The sequence below is a fragment of the Stylophora pistillata genome, chromosome 8 (assembly GCF_964205215.1).
Source record: "Stylophora pistillata chromosome 8, jaStyPist1.2, whole genome shotgun sequence".
In the NCBI taxonomy this organism is placed as follows: Eukaryota; Metazoa; Cnidaria; class Anthozoa; order Scleractinia; family Pocilloporidae; genus Stylophora; species Stylophora pistillata.
The window spans coordinates 27608552-27623800 of NC_142526.1; the positions used below are offsets into that span (position 1 = coordinate 27608552).

General features: G+C 37.4%; 2 protein-coding genes across 2 annotated transcripts; both read right to left on the reverse strand.

Annotated features, from left to right (window-relative positions):
* Positions 1-13: 13 nt before the first annotated feature.
* LOC111322691 (minichromosome maintenance domain-containing protein 2-like) lies at positions 14-13004 on the reverse strand. The gene is made up of 22 exons (XM_088730507.1): positions 12764-13004; positions 12380-12440; positions 12189-12247; positions 11618-11721; positions 11214-11309; positions 10628-10732; positions 10170-10237; positions 9933-10037; positions 9477-9586; positions 9310-9327; positions 8925-8994; positions 8557-8610; positions 7510-7785; positions 7042-7131; positions 6402-6580; positions 6251-6282; positions 5935-6085; positions 5403-5548; positions 5125-5170; positions 1234-1297; positions 473-543; positions 14-230 (listed from the first exon to the last, which is right to left on the reverse strand). Exons 1-22 carry the CDS (start codon positions 12866-12868, stop codon positions 126-128), a joined length of 2115 nt encoding a protein of 704 aa, XP_088586633.1. The 5' UTR covers positions 12869-13004; the 3' UTR covers positions 14-125.
* LOC148725718 (putative N-acetyltransferase 16) lies at positions 1441-2660 on the reverse strand. Its single transcript, XM_088730508.1, has one exon. The coding sequence runs from the start codon at positions 2519-2521 to the stop codon at positions 1562-1564; it is 960 nt and encodes a 319-aa protein (XP_088586634.1). The 5' UTR covers positions 2522-2660; the 3' UTR covers positions 1441-1561.
* Positions 13005-15249: the final 2245 nt, after the last annotated feature.

Below are 15249 nucleotides of genomic sequence, written 5' to 3' on the forward strand. Positions count from 1 at the left end.
TGAAAGAGTCCTCTAAGTTTCCATTTATCTTTATTCAAGTGAACGAACGTAACAAATTCAATTCCGCCTTAAAATTTGCATTCATTCTGCACTGGTGGAGCGTTATATTCAGAAATCATAAAAGATCACTCCTCGTGCGCATACACTCTGGATGGAGTACAGTGGCCATCTTTGAAAGTAGAGCAATATCGCCGAATTCTTCCTTGAATTTGCTCCATCCTGAAATCATTCTACCAAAAGACAAAAATTAAGTAAAAAAGAGGTTAATACTGGAAAAATGAAACCACTTCTTTATCACCCACTATTTAGCAGAGATGACTAAACCACTACGGGATTGTGATATATTGTCGACGAATAAAATAGGAAAATCTTGTCGATATTGTCATATTATCATAATAGTAACTGGTAAACGGAGATTTGGATTTGCTTTCAAACTGTGGATTGCTCGAGGCTTGCCCCAGAAGTAACTGACCTTTGGGCCAAAGAATTCAGCGCCATCTGAGCCGGGAGATGGAGGGTTCACTGGCCCGATACCTGAATAACCTGTAGGGTAGCAACATCAGAAAAATTACTTTTCGCTTAACTGAACACCAATTCCAACGGCCAATCATAAAAAAAATGAATAAATATCACAAAAAAACCAATGAGAACTCCAGTGAAATCAAGTATCCTGCCTGATGAGTACGAAAAAAGCAATTCCGGTTTATCAGTTTCGACACTCAAATGTCTGGTCTCAATCTATATCTACAGGAGGCAGTGCTAAAACTAGTTTGCAAAAAACCAAACTGAGTAAACCACTGAATGCAGTCTTGATTGAGTTTAAAGCAACACCAGACTATAATGATCTCGGTATGTTTACACGAGTTCTCTGGCGCTTGGATGCGGTTACGTGTCTTTCCAAGGAGTTTTCTTTGTTCCCTCGTACCATTTATGTGTTTCCTTTAGTTTAATGATGTTTTCTCAAGCTTGGGATATACTTTTTAGCTATGCTTCTCGAGAACCCATGTCAGCTTTTCATTCTTGTTGATAGAAATGTTTGAAATATTCCCTCCGTGGCTAATATTTTCAAAGATATATGTTTTTCACTGCAGACCTTAAATCTTCTGGTTTTAGGTTTTCACGTCTATAATGAAGTATTATACTGAAATTATTAAATAAAATTAAGGACAGAGCCGAGGAGACAAAGTAAAGCCCAAGAGGGGCCACATTGGGGGCGAAATTGCGTCATATTACCGTATTTCCATTTTATGGAGTCCTCGTACAGGACAATGGCCATCACGGCATCCTCTTCTGAAACCTTCGAGTAAAAAAAAAAAAATGGGTTTCCTATGGTTGCATTTTAGGATTTATAGGGACAGAACAAATCCATGAATATAAACGGTCGAGAAAAGTTAATTATTTTAACATTTAAAAAATCAGTTTATGCAACGCTTCATTTATTGGCATTCATATATCACAAACAATTAAGAGATTTCTTTCCGCGTGTAAACCTAGGGAAAAAGAAGTTTCTGAAAGAAGGAAAATGAAGAAAAGTATCACTACAGCTTTCATGGCGGTTCTGTCATTTTAGAAAATTTCGCTCAAACATCATAAGTCCAAAGTCACGGAAAAATTCCACTGGTTTTAAGCCCACTGATTCTTCCAGCAGCTTCTTGCCCCAATTAGTATGACGATCTTTGTGAAAGGTGGAAAAGATGAAGTCACCTTCTATTTGCTCGCAGGCTCTCCTCAGCTGTTCAACAACGTGTACTTGGAACATGACTGGGTCTTCTGTGTAAATAGATGCCACCCAATGCATGTACTTTACTCGGGGTGATCGCCGACCGTGAGCGAACGATTTCGGTAGCTTGCCAGCAGAGCAATCGTTTGCATCTCGGTCCGAGAAGACGCAATCACCCTCTTCGAAAATGCAATCGATATTGGATCGTTGAGCTTCGAATGGCTCCCAGTCAACGACGATCGTACGGCCAGGAAACATGTTTGCCACCGAATCGTCCAGAATAAAATTGTACAGGAAAAGTCTTGAACAGGCTTTTACTTTCAAATCAAAAGTACCGGCCAATGCTTCCAGATAATGTGGTTTCAAAGTTTCTCTGTTCACGTAGAAGGCCAAGATGTCGCGCTCAAACAAGGCGGTGTCGCCGTACTTCTTCTGAATAGAAAGGCGCTCGATGTTATCGGATTTAGTCGTGAAGCGTTCTCGACAGACTTTGGGATATTCTTGTCGTATATGCTTGTGAATTGCGTCGATTAAATGGGTGCTCAAGCCCAATCCACGGAATCTGGGATGAATCCGCAAGCCTTGACTTATAAAAGTCTCGCCTCCGTCTACAATGTGAATAGCTCTAAGGCCAACAAGCTTTTCACCATACTGAGCAACAAAAATAGTTCGGTGCGGTTTGGTCAGCCATTGGTGAAAAAAGCAAGGAAAATAGTCATGTCCGTTGTAAATCCCTTCCGACATTTCTAGGACGGCTGCAAAGTCGCTCGGAACTGCTTTTCGAATTGTTATTTCCTTCATTATTTTCTCTACTCGGCTGCTTCTCAAGAAAACGCTATCGAGGGTGAAACTAGGAAGGAGTTGTTTACCGTAACATATTTTAAATTGTTACTCGTGAGAAAAAGTAACTATTGTTGGGAACAGACACAGGTGATAGAAACGTAAAACGTTAATTCCAGCAAAACAATTATTCATGTAGCAAAATTCAACAATGCTTTCTGATAGCTTGTAATTTAAAATTATTATTATACTTAAATCCCGTCCCACCTACATACGCACGAGTGAAAACTGTAAACAACGATTCTGCGATAAAAATAGAAATTAAAAAGGATGAATAAATAAAGAGAAAGAATATTTTTTAGTTTTGAATGTTGAGAAATTTGCTCGGTAAAGGCTGTTCATTTGCTCATATTCAAAAACTTTACTTAAAATACACCGATTTCTTTATATCTCGAGTTGGGTGGTAAACTTCGAATTGGTCAATCTCGGCTTTTCACTTCATCAGAAGACACTTTGGTTGCCGACGATGGACGCGACAACACCCTTCTACGTTGTCAATTTGCCGGTCTTCAATTCAGCATTTGGAGTTATCGCTTGACGATTAACAGAGAGGTCTACCAAAAATGACATCAATTCAGAGTTAATGCGAGCCGCTTAACATGTACTTGGAGGACAAAAGCTCGGGTTTTCGAACGTTAATGAAAATGCTTTGTTATAATTGGCACTCCTCTGAGGAAACACACGGCTGCTTCTCACGAGATTTACCTCTCTTTGCGGATTTGCGATCTTTTTCGTCAGTTTATAGTTATGAGTTTAGGAAGTCACATTCAGTATTGGACAATCAAATTCATCTAAAATTTCGTGAGGTTTTCAGCGAAAAACACGGCAATCCAGTGGTTCCGCCTGTTTCGTGAACAACTTTTAGCAACAACTTTTGCTTAAAAAAAGTGTTGCCGCATTAGTTTCCAAGGCAAAAAATCGATTTTCAGGCGCCAAAGCCCACGTATTTGCTTACCCTACACAATAAATACTATCCTTTTGACCGGCTCCACAGCCCTTTTTTTTTTTTTATATGATAGAAGGTTGGTAAATCTTGTGGAACACGTCAAAAGGAGTTTTCCTCAGTTTGAGATTTCTGTCGCATTCACGGAATTGTTATTTTTCCGTCAATAACCTGTGCGAATGTCGGTGAACTGCGTGTCTATATCCTACGTGTGCTGAAATAAATGACTTCGTTCTTATTTTTTTTAAAGCGTCTAATCAGGATTGGTCAAGTCTTGATGACGGTTGTAAAATTTTATTCACAAAATAAATCTCTTCACACGAACTGTTTTCAGCAATCTGTCCAGGAGTATTGAAAGCAAAAAAATCCCATGACGACCTAATTACAGCAGGATAGCAAACCGACTTCCAAATATGACAAGTATGATGATTAAAAAGTACGTAACACGGTTCCCCTCTGTGACCGTTAATGATCAGAGGAGCTTCTGTTTTCGGTTAGTCTCGGTTTTTCTGAAAAATTTTGTCTGTTGGTCTACACAAGATTGAAATCATGGAGGGTGGGATTCATTCAGTTAGAAGGTCGAATCTATAAAATGTAATCAAACTTCACTTGTGAAATTTTCTAAAATACTTCTCCGAACGCTTCCTGACTGTTCTTTGAAAGTTTTTCGCTCCTCACAAGATTTTCCATTTAGACAGATACTACTCAGATACAATGAATATATGAAGTTCATATATTTTGAACTGCGGTATTAGATACGTATGATGCACGATCCTCGCAGTAGATAGCGCTATTTATGTAATAGCGAAAATCAGACCTGAAAAAAAATCAGGCCTGTACGGGATTCGAACCACTGGTCAGTGGTTCGAATCCCAGGCCTGATTTTTTTTCAGGTCTGATTTTCGCTATTGCATAAATAGCGCTATCTACTGCGAGGATCGTGCATCATACGTACAGATACTACTGTCGATTCAGATGTCCAGTAACACAGCCACGTTATCATCGACGTTATGAGCACTTGTTAGTAAATTAGATTCCATTTTTTGTGCTTGATTAATTGATGTACTCTTTTTGACAGTTAACTCTAACATAGAACAAGGCTCTACACGAGATAAAATTGCCACCACCCTCCCTGCATACCACAGGGGACCCACACAAGCGGCCCACACAAGCGGCGTCGGTCTGCTCGTTTGTTCGAAATATAAAGAAATCTATGGGAGAATATTGAAGAGTCGTAATATCGTAACCTTATATCAAGGAATGTCTATGTTAAGGCTCAAGACTGTATACTTTACTGTCTCCTTCTTAGACAGTAAAGTAACAGTCAACGCAAAATCTACTGAATCGCTCAAATTCGCCATTTAGAACCACAGAAATGACAATACACAGCAAGTGAGGTAGGTTTACATTTACTTTGAGCCTTAACATAGACATTCCTTGATATAGGTTTACGATATTACGACTCTTCAATATTCTCCTCCATACATTTCTTTATATTTCGAACAAACGACCAGACATGCCGCTTGTGTGGGCCTCCTGTGTGCATACATGTCCACGCCTGCACGCGACGAGAAGAGAGTTCTTACACAGGATGGCACAGTCCCTTATCGAATTTGTTTACCTCTGAACGAAGCGATAACTTAGAATGAGCGATAGCTAAACTGGTTCTAAAAAAAAAAAAAAAAACAAGGGCAATCAGTTTAATCAATTAACGAACACCAAGAATAAAAGAAATGGGATATAGTGGATCACTTAAGAAGGAATAAAGACCAAAGTGAGAAGGAGGGCGGTTAAACATAGACAAAATTTAGATTACAGCAAATGTAAATCACAACTGGCTTCAAAGAAATCCAGTGACCTTCAAAATGGATACAAGCAATTGATACTGATTAAACTTACAGATGTTGTAAAGCAGAAGAAGGAAATTCTGCACCAACGGTTGAAAGAGAGTTTCTGGTTCGCCTACTTGCCAAATAATAGCCTTGAATAAGATCCTGTGCTGCCACTGTCAGGCTAACGTGTTTTTGCCCAGCATGGTGAAGGAACTGAAGAAAGAAATTCCAAAGACAAATTACAGCGAGACACAAGTAACACTTTTGCATTGAACTGGGCCCAGTTGTATAAATGGCGGATAAAATTATCCAACGGATAAATCGCTATCCAGCGGATAAGTAATAGCAAAACGTATAGCGCTTTCCACCAGATAAAAATTTAGCCACTCGTAGATACCGTTATCTAGCCTTCGAACAACCGGGGCCTGGACTTTTCCTTGGACGTAAGGCATGAATGGGTGGTTTTGTGTCAAGTCCAATTTCCTAAGAATGAGGGACAGCCGACAATACTCATTCTAGTTAAAATTTTTGTTAATGTATGCTTGTTTTACTATTCTTACATTCCTTCCTTAATCTGATGCTAAAGGAACTCTCTTTACCTGGCTAATTTCCTCGTCACTAATGTACAAGGCATCTTCTTCATCCTCGTCATGATCTAAGGCTTTCCTTAAAACTTCTTCGCTCACTGACTCATCAGAATTGTCATGCTGCTCTGCTGATCCACTCAGGTTAAACACTACTGAAAACTGACTACGGGTAGAAATGATATCTTAATAGAATGTTAAGCGAGATCAAGAAAGATTAGAAATGGTAAGGCACAGCAGAAGACAAGTGTGGGTTCAAAATCAGAAAAATGATCTTAACATAACAAATAATCACATTCATTTCACACTTACTCTGTCTAATTGTACTTACTCTACAAGGGCTCTTGGCAAATTTGAACATTCCTGCAGAAAGCAATAAGTTAAAAAAAATGTACATCTTAATACATAGAAGTGACTAGGTAGGCAAAAACAAAGTGCCAATTGAATTAACACACATACAAGTAAACATAAAATGAACATGCCTTTACTGGGTGACCTAGGTTTAATATAGGATCATCGTCAGGGATGGTATGATGACTGGATTTCTGTGACGGTTCAGAACACACCCATACACTACTGGTTAGTGGTATAGTGACCTGGCGACCTTGATAAGACCCAAACTTTTCTGGTACCTTCACTGCCATACATCCATTCTCTAAAGCTAGTGGAGAGGAAGTCCACAGAAGAAGTAATAAGCAACTAGTCTAAGATCTCTTTAACAATTCACGACAAAGACAGAATAGTTCATTTGTATGGAGATCAAAATGATGAGTAATGCAAAAGGCTTTCATGAAATTTCATGCTCAAAACTTGCAAAATATTTTGGTGTTGCTAACTGGAATAAGACTTGAAAGGCAGACGTTACACTTGATGATGTCATGTATGCATCTGTCCTCCAATAGATCATTGGTAAGAACCAATCAAAATACAAATGATTCAGCTTGTCATATAAATCCTCACAGCAAACAACCTTTTAAACCTGATCCTAATAATCAATGGGAGGTAATTTCACTGATCTATTGAGATTATTTAAAATCAACAAAATTTAAGCTGTGGTTTATCTCTTATTTATAATAAGGTTATTAAGCACAACCACAAGAGAATGATTTTCATTATTAATACCATATTGAAGCCTATCCTTTTGATCTTTCTTTAAGACAGCTGCATTAGGAATCAGACAAACACCATCAGATGCAAGGGAGATGCATCCAGCTGAAGCAAAGAAACAACAAAAAAACTATAAACTTTAAGATAATCATGACTGAGCAGATGAATAAACCACAAAAGTGATCTATTAACATTCTTTTACAAGAGAACATAGTTACACATAGTTGTACAACTGTGTACCTGTACCTTATGGAGAGCATTTGAGATCTGACCTGTCCCCACCCTGCCCCCCAGAAAAACCTTTCTATGAATAAGTTTCTTAAATAAGAGTATGTTAAGTTTGAAACACCATTCTCAGTCCCTGGAAATTCAATTTATTTCCCTTGAGGGAGGATTGGATACAACTTCTTGGCTGCTAAGAATTTTAGATTCACAGTTTTAGTAAAATATTTCTCCAAAAACTTTTCTTTGTATTAGCCTCACCATTAATCATGTATGCGCCCGAGCCAAAAGGATCTCGGCAACAGGATGGGAATAAATCGCTTGGAGGGGAATGAACAAGCATTCTCTTTGCAAATGACATCACATAAAGAAATAGCCTTTGAATCCTAAGAAGGTCATCAGCAATGACAAGCATGTGAAGATGCCTGGAGTTTCCTTGTTTAGTATCTTCTGGACAATCAGAAGAGTGAAGAATCAGTAGGGACATGAGCAGGAACACTTTTAGATGAAAGAACGTTCCAGGTGGTGTCACAGATGCTACAAGAGAAATATGACGATCTGCAACATGTATTAATTAGATAATGTATTTGATAATTACTGCTCACAAGTCCAAAACCAGTCCATGGAAAAAATCTACAATTTCAATTTTTTTTTTCTCAACACTATACCTACTCTTCCCCCATCTTTAAAGAAGACATTTATCTTCCTGTGTACTGTATTACTCTTTACATGACCTATACTGTCAACTTGACTGACTGGTCTTTTTCTCTTGAAGGTCTGATGGCTTGCTGAAAATGCTGCTTCAAGTATGAAATTGTTGAAGAACCAAAATCAGCCAGTCAGAGCGTGACCAAGCTACAGTTGAACCTGTTTTAATTAGTGGTAACCCGCAAGGAATGGAGGGGTGACTGCTAAATATAAGTTCCACAGATTAGGGGTATTATGATGCCACTTTGTGCTGTAATTCACCACATGTACAGAATCTTGCTCCGAAAAAATTGCTTACTTTGATTGGGGAGAGAAACATTGCATTAAAAGGACTTGAAATATTATTCTTAGTTTTATTTAGTGGTACTGCAATACAAACAGGCTGTTGGGACTCAGTTAAAGGTTGACTATGACAACTTAATAAAGTGAGGTAACTGCTTGACAGAGGTGAAAATTACAGTGATTAAAGGGGGACTAATTCACAACTTTGACAAATGGCTGCTTAATACAGGGTGACCACTTAGTACTGTGTCGCTTGATACAGGTTTGACTGCAAATTGTCATAACAAATTTAGAGCAATTAACAATACTGTACAGTACCTCCGAAGCAATACGCTAGACTGCTAACAAAACTCCATGGTGAGCTCCTTCTATCTAAATAGCAATTTAAAAAAAAGTGTTAGCTGGAATAATTTATTTTATTATTTATTCTATGAAAGAGTGTAACTATCGTTTCCTTTTTCTTTGAGCTAACTGAGTGAAACAACATCTGATGAATTCTATGCAGAAAAGGAAATAAGTAATAATGTTTGTGGCTCATTGCAGTTACAATGTATAGAATACATATTTACAGCAGTTAATGTCAGTAGTACAACCTGAAACGACGAGTGAAATAAATTGATGGTTGTGGGTCTTTACTGGCAGTGCTTTCAGAAATGTATTTCATAGCATATAAATAATAGTACTACCTTTATGAAGCATTTCTATTCTATTTGGCAAACTGGAGGGTAGTAGATCTAAGAAAGGACTAAGACTCATCTGAAAGATAAAAACAACTCTGAAAATATAGCCAAAGAGTTTACTCCAAATATTCTACAATGACACAATGGTTTTAAAGAACATTTAGAGATTGATTTAATAGGAAAATCTTATTAAGCTACAAGGCTACTTGCAAATGCACATAAATTTATAACTTTACTGTAGAGTAATAACATACAAAGAAAGTGGGGTGGCTGCAAGAATATTACACTTAAATCAGCTACTCTATATATAGCTAGTGAGAAGGCACTGACCAATTGTTAATTCAAATACCAGTGGTGGGAAATTTATCAGCCATTCACAATTTAATCTCACCTTCTGCATGTTGTTTGCCTTAAAAAAAAGAAATTGATAGTGAATTAGAATAAGTGACCACATTGGAAAGTTTAATATTCAGACAAGAAATGTTCAAAGCATGACAAAGTGTAACTGCATTTTCATGGAAAATGAGTAAAGTAAGATAGTTACATTCAATACCATACCTCAAACACTGGAGTACAATGAAGTTGCATCGAAGAATCATGAATTTCACATGAGGGTAAAAGAACAAATGAACAGTAACAGCCAATCTGAACTTCCCTGATAAGCTCATCTTTAAAAAGAAATAAGAAACAGAAAGATTTATGAGCCTGGAATAAAATAGAGTCAACTAGAATGTAAATGATGTCCATAAAAATGTAGATCAAAGGCTTTAAGTCTTTAAGTTTAGTGAATACCATGAAAACAAACCAAACTAAGATATGCAAAAAAATGGAGGTAGCATAACTTTAAAATGATTTTGAGCACTGGAATTTAAATGAATCACTAAGACTTGACCATTTTCCTGCTGACTAGCTGAAGTTGTTTTTCAATTGTTATACACTCTACCCTTTGGTCATGTCAACTAGTTCCCTCCTTCCAGTAGGAATTCTAGCTCTTTCTCTTTCTTCTACGCTTACCTCGGACATAGATTGGGATGGTTTGGTAAAATTCTCCCCACCCAGTGTTGATCCAAAGTTGGCTGTTGACTGTTAACGGTGATATGACTTGAACAATGCATTTATCTAGTGATATTAAATAATATCAATGACGAAAAAAAAATTAGGAAAGAAACATTTCAATTCCCCCTTTAATGGAAAAGGTTTCAAAAAATTAATCTTATCAGCTGGTTTCCTTACAGCTACCAACATTATTACCTGCTAAAGTACGGCAAGTAACATCTTCAAGTAGAGAGCATCCACAGTATCTACACACAAAATCACTCCTAACAAACACAAGATAGACCATTTATAAGTAATAATTATGAGTTAGAGCTAGTAATTTATCTAATTGAAAGGCAATACCCTAAGTTGTTATAAGTTGCCATAAATAAAAATTTTCTTAAAACTCTTTTGTAAGCCCCCCTTTAGCCTTAAGACTGCTCAATGATGAGGTCTGTAAGTAGACATTACTCTCTCAATAGCCCATTTCTGATATGTTTAGGCGCACAAGTCTGGAACCTAGTTTTGGGCACCAAAGCGAGGTTTGGGGGAATAAAAGGAAACTTGCAGATTCCGAAGAGCAAAACAATCATGAAATCTATCTTGAAAAATCTCTTAAAATATTTCCTCACAAGAAAAGAGCTGCTTCACAAGATCCCAAATGTGCAGCTTACCTTACAGTGACATTTTCTGTTTTTCCAGCCAAATGAACTCTGATATAACAATATTTCGCAGAACCAGGACAACTGGATTGAGGGCAATAGAATCTTGCACTTTGGCTAAAGAAATTATCAAGGAAAAGATTCTGTCAAAGTTCTCATATCTAACAATTGGATATTATTTTACACAAACTAACTCATTTTTAGAATTTTGATGATACGTGTATGGCCGCTATCGGCATAAAGGAAAAATTTCCATTCCTCAATAACATTTACTGGTTATCTTTCCACAGTTTTGTAAGTACTGGAAGAAAGGAGCCCTGATGTAAAAAAAAAATCCCTATTCTGACTTGTAGATTGCAAACCTAAGCAAATTTTGAAGGTTTCCTTAACAGTTCACCTACACAGTGAGAGTAAAGTGTTTTGCCTGGTAACACAACACTGTGATTCCTTGCCAGGAATGAAGCTCAGGCCAGTGTGTCTTTCATTATACCATACCATCTAGACCATGACAAAAGCTCTTTGTCTTGAACAAACTTCAATTTTCAGCTAAGAATCAATCGGAAAATGGACAGATCTTGTGGACTAAATTACAACTCACGTGTACTGAGTGACATCTGTGATTCCACTTATGATACCACATATCTTTGTGAGATTTGGCTGAATATTACCAACCAGATTCCTTCTGCTCATAGACCTGAGTTGAAAATTTATCAAAGTTATTTTCATTGTCCACTTGTCTATGAAGATCAACACCAGTCTGTTTCTCTTAGGTGTACTACAAATTACAGTATTAGTACTTAAATATTACACCTGGAGATGCTACAAAGCTGATCAGCCATAAGAAACTTGTTAAAGATACACTGTAAGTCCACATAACTAAACCTTGGCTTTTTACTAAAGATCTCTGCACATATGTACCTAGTTATCTTAATGTGTCTGGACTAATATTGAACATGTATGTACTTGATTGTGATAAAATCATTTTACAAAAATTCAACCTACTCTTTATAGAGTGGAACTGATGAAAACCTGACAGCAACAAGAACTTGTGAAGGGAGTATCAAATCTGGAATCCACGACAGAGTGTGAATAACAATATAACACACCTGTAAAGAAGATATTAGTGAACAATTTTATTATCAAAACACAATCTTCAGATATTATGGTTCTTTGCATTTTTAATTTACCAGCATTACTTTTGATAATTCGGTTTTGAAATTATAATATACCTGTAGATATATGTGTATATTAAAGTATGTTATTTTCCTTGTGATAATTCCATTAATCACCAGTAATCAAAGATAATTGTGATGAGCAGAAAGAAAAATAAAAATAAAATTTGTAAAAAGAGAATCACAAAACCTATATGGTTACAATTGACCCTATAACCTCAGAAATGTGGGGAGGAATATTTTAAGTGGTTTTGAGATCCAATGACATTTACAACACACAAGAATACTGCCTGGAAAGAAATACTGCTATCTCAGAATTGCTAATTATACAGAGGTGCTGCTAGTTAATGCACTATCATATGACAGCTGTCTGCTTATAATAAGGACCTCTTTACTAATACCTCCTGAAACACATTAATGGTGCTCAAAGGCTTCATTATTGCCAAATTTCCAAGTGTAGCTGTGAAACAAAAAAAAATCGTTGATGGAAACTAATAATTAAGGGATGGCAATGTTTTTGTTCCTTGTAATTGTAGCTACATGTTGTAAGTGGTTTTTGAAAGAGAGTGTTTGTAATTACCACAATCCATACCATTAAAGTCAAGCAAGTGCATGAGATCCATTTCAAAGACAAATCTGTAAACAGTCCTTTCCTGAGGGGGAGAAGCAAAACACTGGTAATAAAGTCTTGTCCGAATATTCCTATACGAGAAACATTTCTGCACTATAATTCATCAGTTTAGGAGATTCCAATTATGGAGTACTATACTGATTGGGATAACATTTTAAAATACCTCAAAGGTAAGGTCATCTTCGATGCCCTTCTCTCAATCAATTCAAACGTAATGACATATAAGCATTTCCCCGTATAGAAATACTCATTAATAGGTTTTTTCTTTTTTTTTTTTTTGTCGCAGTCTTAGCTTGTTCACAACTGCATAAGTGTCTTCACCGCGGTCAAAAGGTTTAAACTTACCGTGGAATCTGCAGAGTAATTTTCACATTGTTTTCTGAGCTGTTCAAAGATATCACACTCACAGAACCATTCAAAAGCGACTTCCAGAATACTCTTTACCTCCATACCTATTTCCCAATATAGCAGGCCTTCGATGTCGGGAGAAAATAAAACGAACTCCGTAATAGTAGACGCAACATCGCAAGGCAACGTTTGTTTACAAATTACAACTGTGGCATGAATGGCATTTGGCAGCAGGTCCTGAGCGCGTCACTTTTCCCGCCTTTTCTTTGAGTAACGTCACCACCGTGGGAACGCTATCGACACAAAATGCGCACTGGCGTTTTCCAAGATGAACAATTTTTTTTACAGAAAGCAGCTTGGTTTCTTCTCAAAGAGTATTTTCCCAAAACTTCACCCAAAAATGTTTCGGCTCCTCCAGCATTTTATAACACCTGGGGCTCAGTAGGGGGTGTTCAGCAGATACGCATTTACGGTCGTAATTGCTGTGTAAATGCCACAGAAAATAACATGACGTTTCACATTAGAATACATGACAAATAACTGTTTCTTCGCGCAGTTGCAAATATCAGTTGCAGTCATCCTCCGTACGAAATGGTATAGTAGTTCATGACTTATGCATTGTAAAACCCCATGTCAGCCTGCCTTGTCCAGAACTGAGAATGCGACCATGCGATATCATAAATTTGCGCGGGAAGATCCGCGCGCAGTGACGTATCTGGGTTATCAAATTTAATGACGATCCCGAACTGGTAGTTCATCTCCGTCAAATTGTTAAAAGTATAAGTATCATAAGCCATCATTAGCCCAGTATAGCAGGCCATCACTGGCCCAGTAGTCGATCGGTGCAATATTATTTTAAGCTTATCATAGTTGATTACTAAACAAAAAAAGTCCGTACATGATTGGCCGCTTACTGGGCCTGTGATGACCTTCAGTGTAGTGTGCTATTGGAAGGAGCATGCGCAGAGAGAAAAAGGTCTCACCATTTTATTGAATAATCAAGACCTACCATAAGGTAGGTATACGGGTGGGTGATTGCAGCGTCTCAGCAGCCTTCTCTGCTAGAAACCTCGGTTCTTGGTTTGAAACAAAATTATCAATGGCTACCCACATAACGAAATTGTCTAGCTCTTGTTTTTATTATCTCTATAATATTCGGCGTTTACGGAAGTACATATCTAGACGGTGCACTGAGACTCTGATGCATGCATTTGTGTCATCTAGGATTGACTTTTGCAACAGTATTTTATATGGCATTCCTGACTATCGTTTAAATAAGCTTCAAAGTATACAGAATGAATATGAATATGAATATAGTTTATATCTGACCACTTGCAGCCCAGAGGCTGAATTACGGGTGCAGTGTAAGGTTGAGAACAGACGTCAGCATATCAGGCGCCTCTGGCAGCCGCTTCACTGTCTATCGATCTCACCTTCCCACCTATCCCACCCCAGGGGAGGACATCCATCACACAGTAATCTCGTGTGTGGGAAATTAACGTCTCCTACCCCAACCCTGCAGGAGAGGGGACCTCCATTTATTCGTCCCTATCCGAGAAGACTAGAAGATCCAGCCATTTCTTGATGTTATAGAAAGGTAGCAAATTCTTCTCAATTGTTTTAAGACCTTGAGTGTTGGTCCGGCCGGGGCTCGAACCCTCGACCTCCCGCATAACAGTCCAGCGCTCTATCCATTGGGCTAACCGGGAGGCGGTTTAATGCTGCTGCTAGACTGGTTTGTCAGCAGAGTAGATACTGCCATATTACACCTTTACTTTTTGATTTACACTGGCTACCAGTTAAATTTCGAATTGTTTTTAAAATTCTTTTAATTACTTTTAAGGTTCTTAAAGGTTTGGCACCTACATATCTAGCCTCTTTAATTTCCATTAAATCACCTTCACGGTATGATCTTAGGAGTTCTCGTGATAACCTCCTCCTTAGTTATCCTAAAAAGTTGTCTAAAGTAACTATTGGTGATCGCTCCTTCACGTATGCTGCGCTGAAACTTTGGAACGCGCTTCCTCTGGAAATTAGGTCTAAAAACACTGTTGCTGGCTTCAAGTCTAAACTTAAGACACATTTATTTCGTGCTGCGTTTTCAAAGCCTGCCTAATATTAATTACTTTATTTTATTTTAGATGTTAATTATTCTATATATTGTGATCCTAACCTATTTATTGTTCTCTTAGTTTTCAACTATTTAAATAGTGCTATGTCGTAATGCGAATTTGAGCATATCCACATGGAATTTGCGCACTACAAATGCTGTATTATTATTATTATTATTATTATTATTATTATTATTATCATTATTATTATTATTATTATTATTATTATTATTATTATTAAAGGTAATTCCAACGAGCCTTTGGTTTTAATAAAGTGAAGAGCTGGAAAATATATTCCGCTCTTAGGCTTGGTTGATTCTCGATATAAACCTGGATACTTTCTACTCGAATTTCACGTTTTCTCTTTAAGCA

What these genes read in the sequence shown, in the direction of transcription:
- LOC148725718 (XM_088730508.1), bottom strand. Translation starts at nt 2,521, where the DNA reads ATGAAGGAAATAACAATTCGAAAAGCAGTTCCGAGCGACTTTGCAGCC.
- LOC111322691 (XM_088730507.1), bottom strand. Translation starts at nt 12,868, where the DNA reads ATGGAGGTAAAGAGTATTCTGGAAGTCGCTTTTGAATGGTTCTGTGAG. An exon ending in AAAGGATAGGCTTCAATATG is followed by an intron (nt 6,581 to 7,041) that starts GTATTAATAATG and finishes CCTCTCCACTAG; the next exon opens with CTTTAGAGAATGGATGTATG. An exon ending in GTGACGAGGAAATTAGCCAG is followed by an intron (nt 5,549 to 5,934) that starts GTAAAGAGAGTT and finishes TTCTTTCTTCAG; the next exon opens with TTCCTTCACCATGCTGGGCA.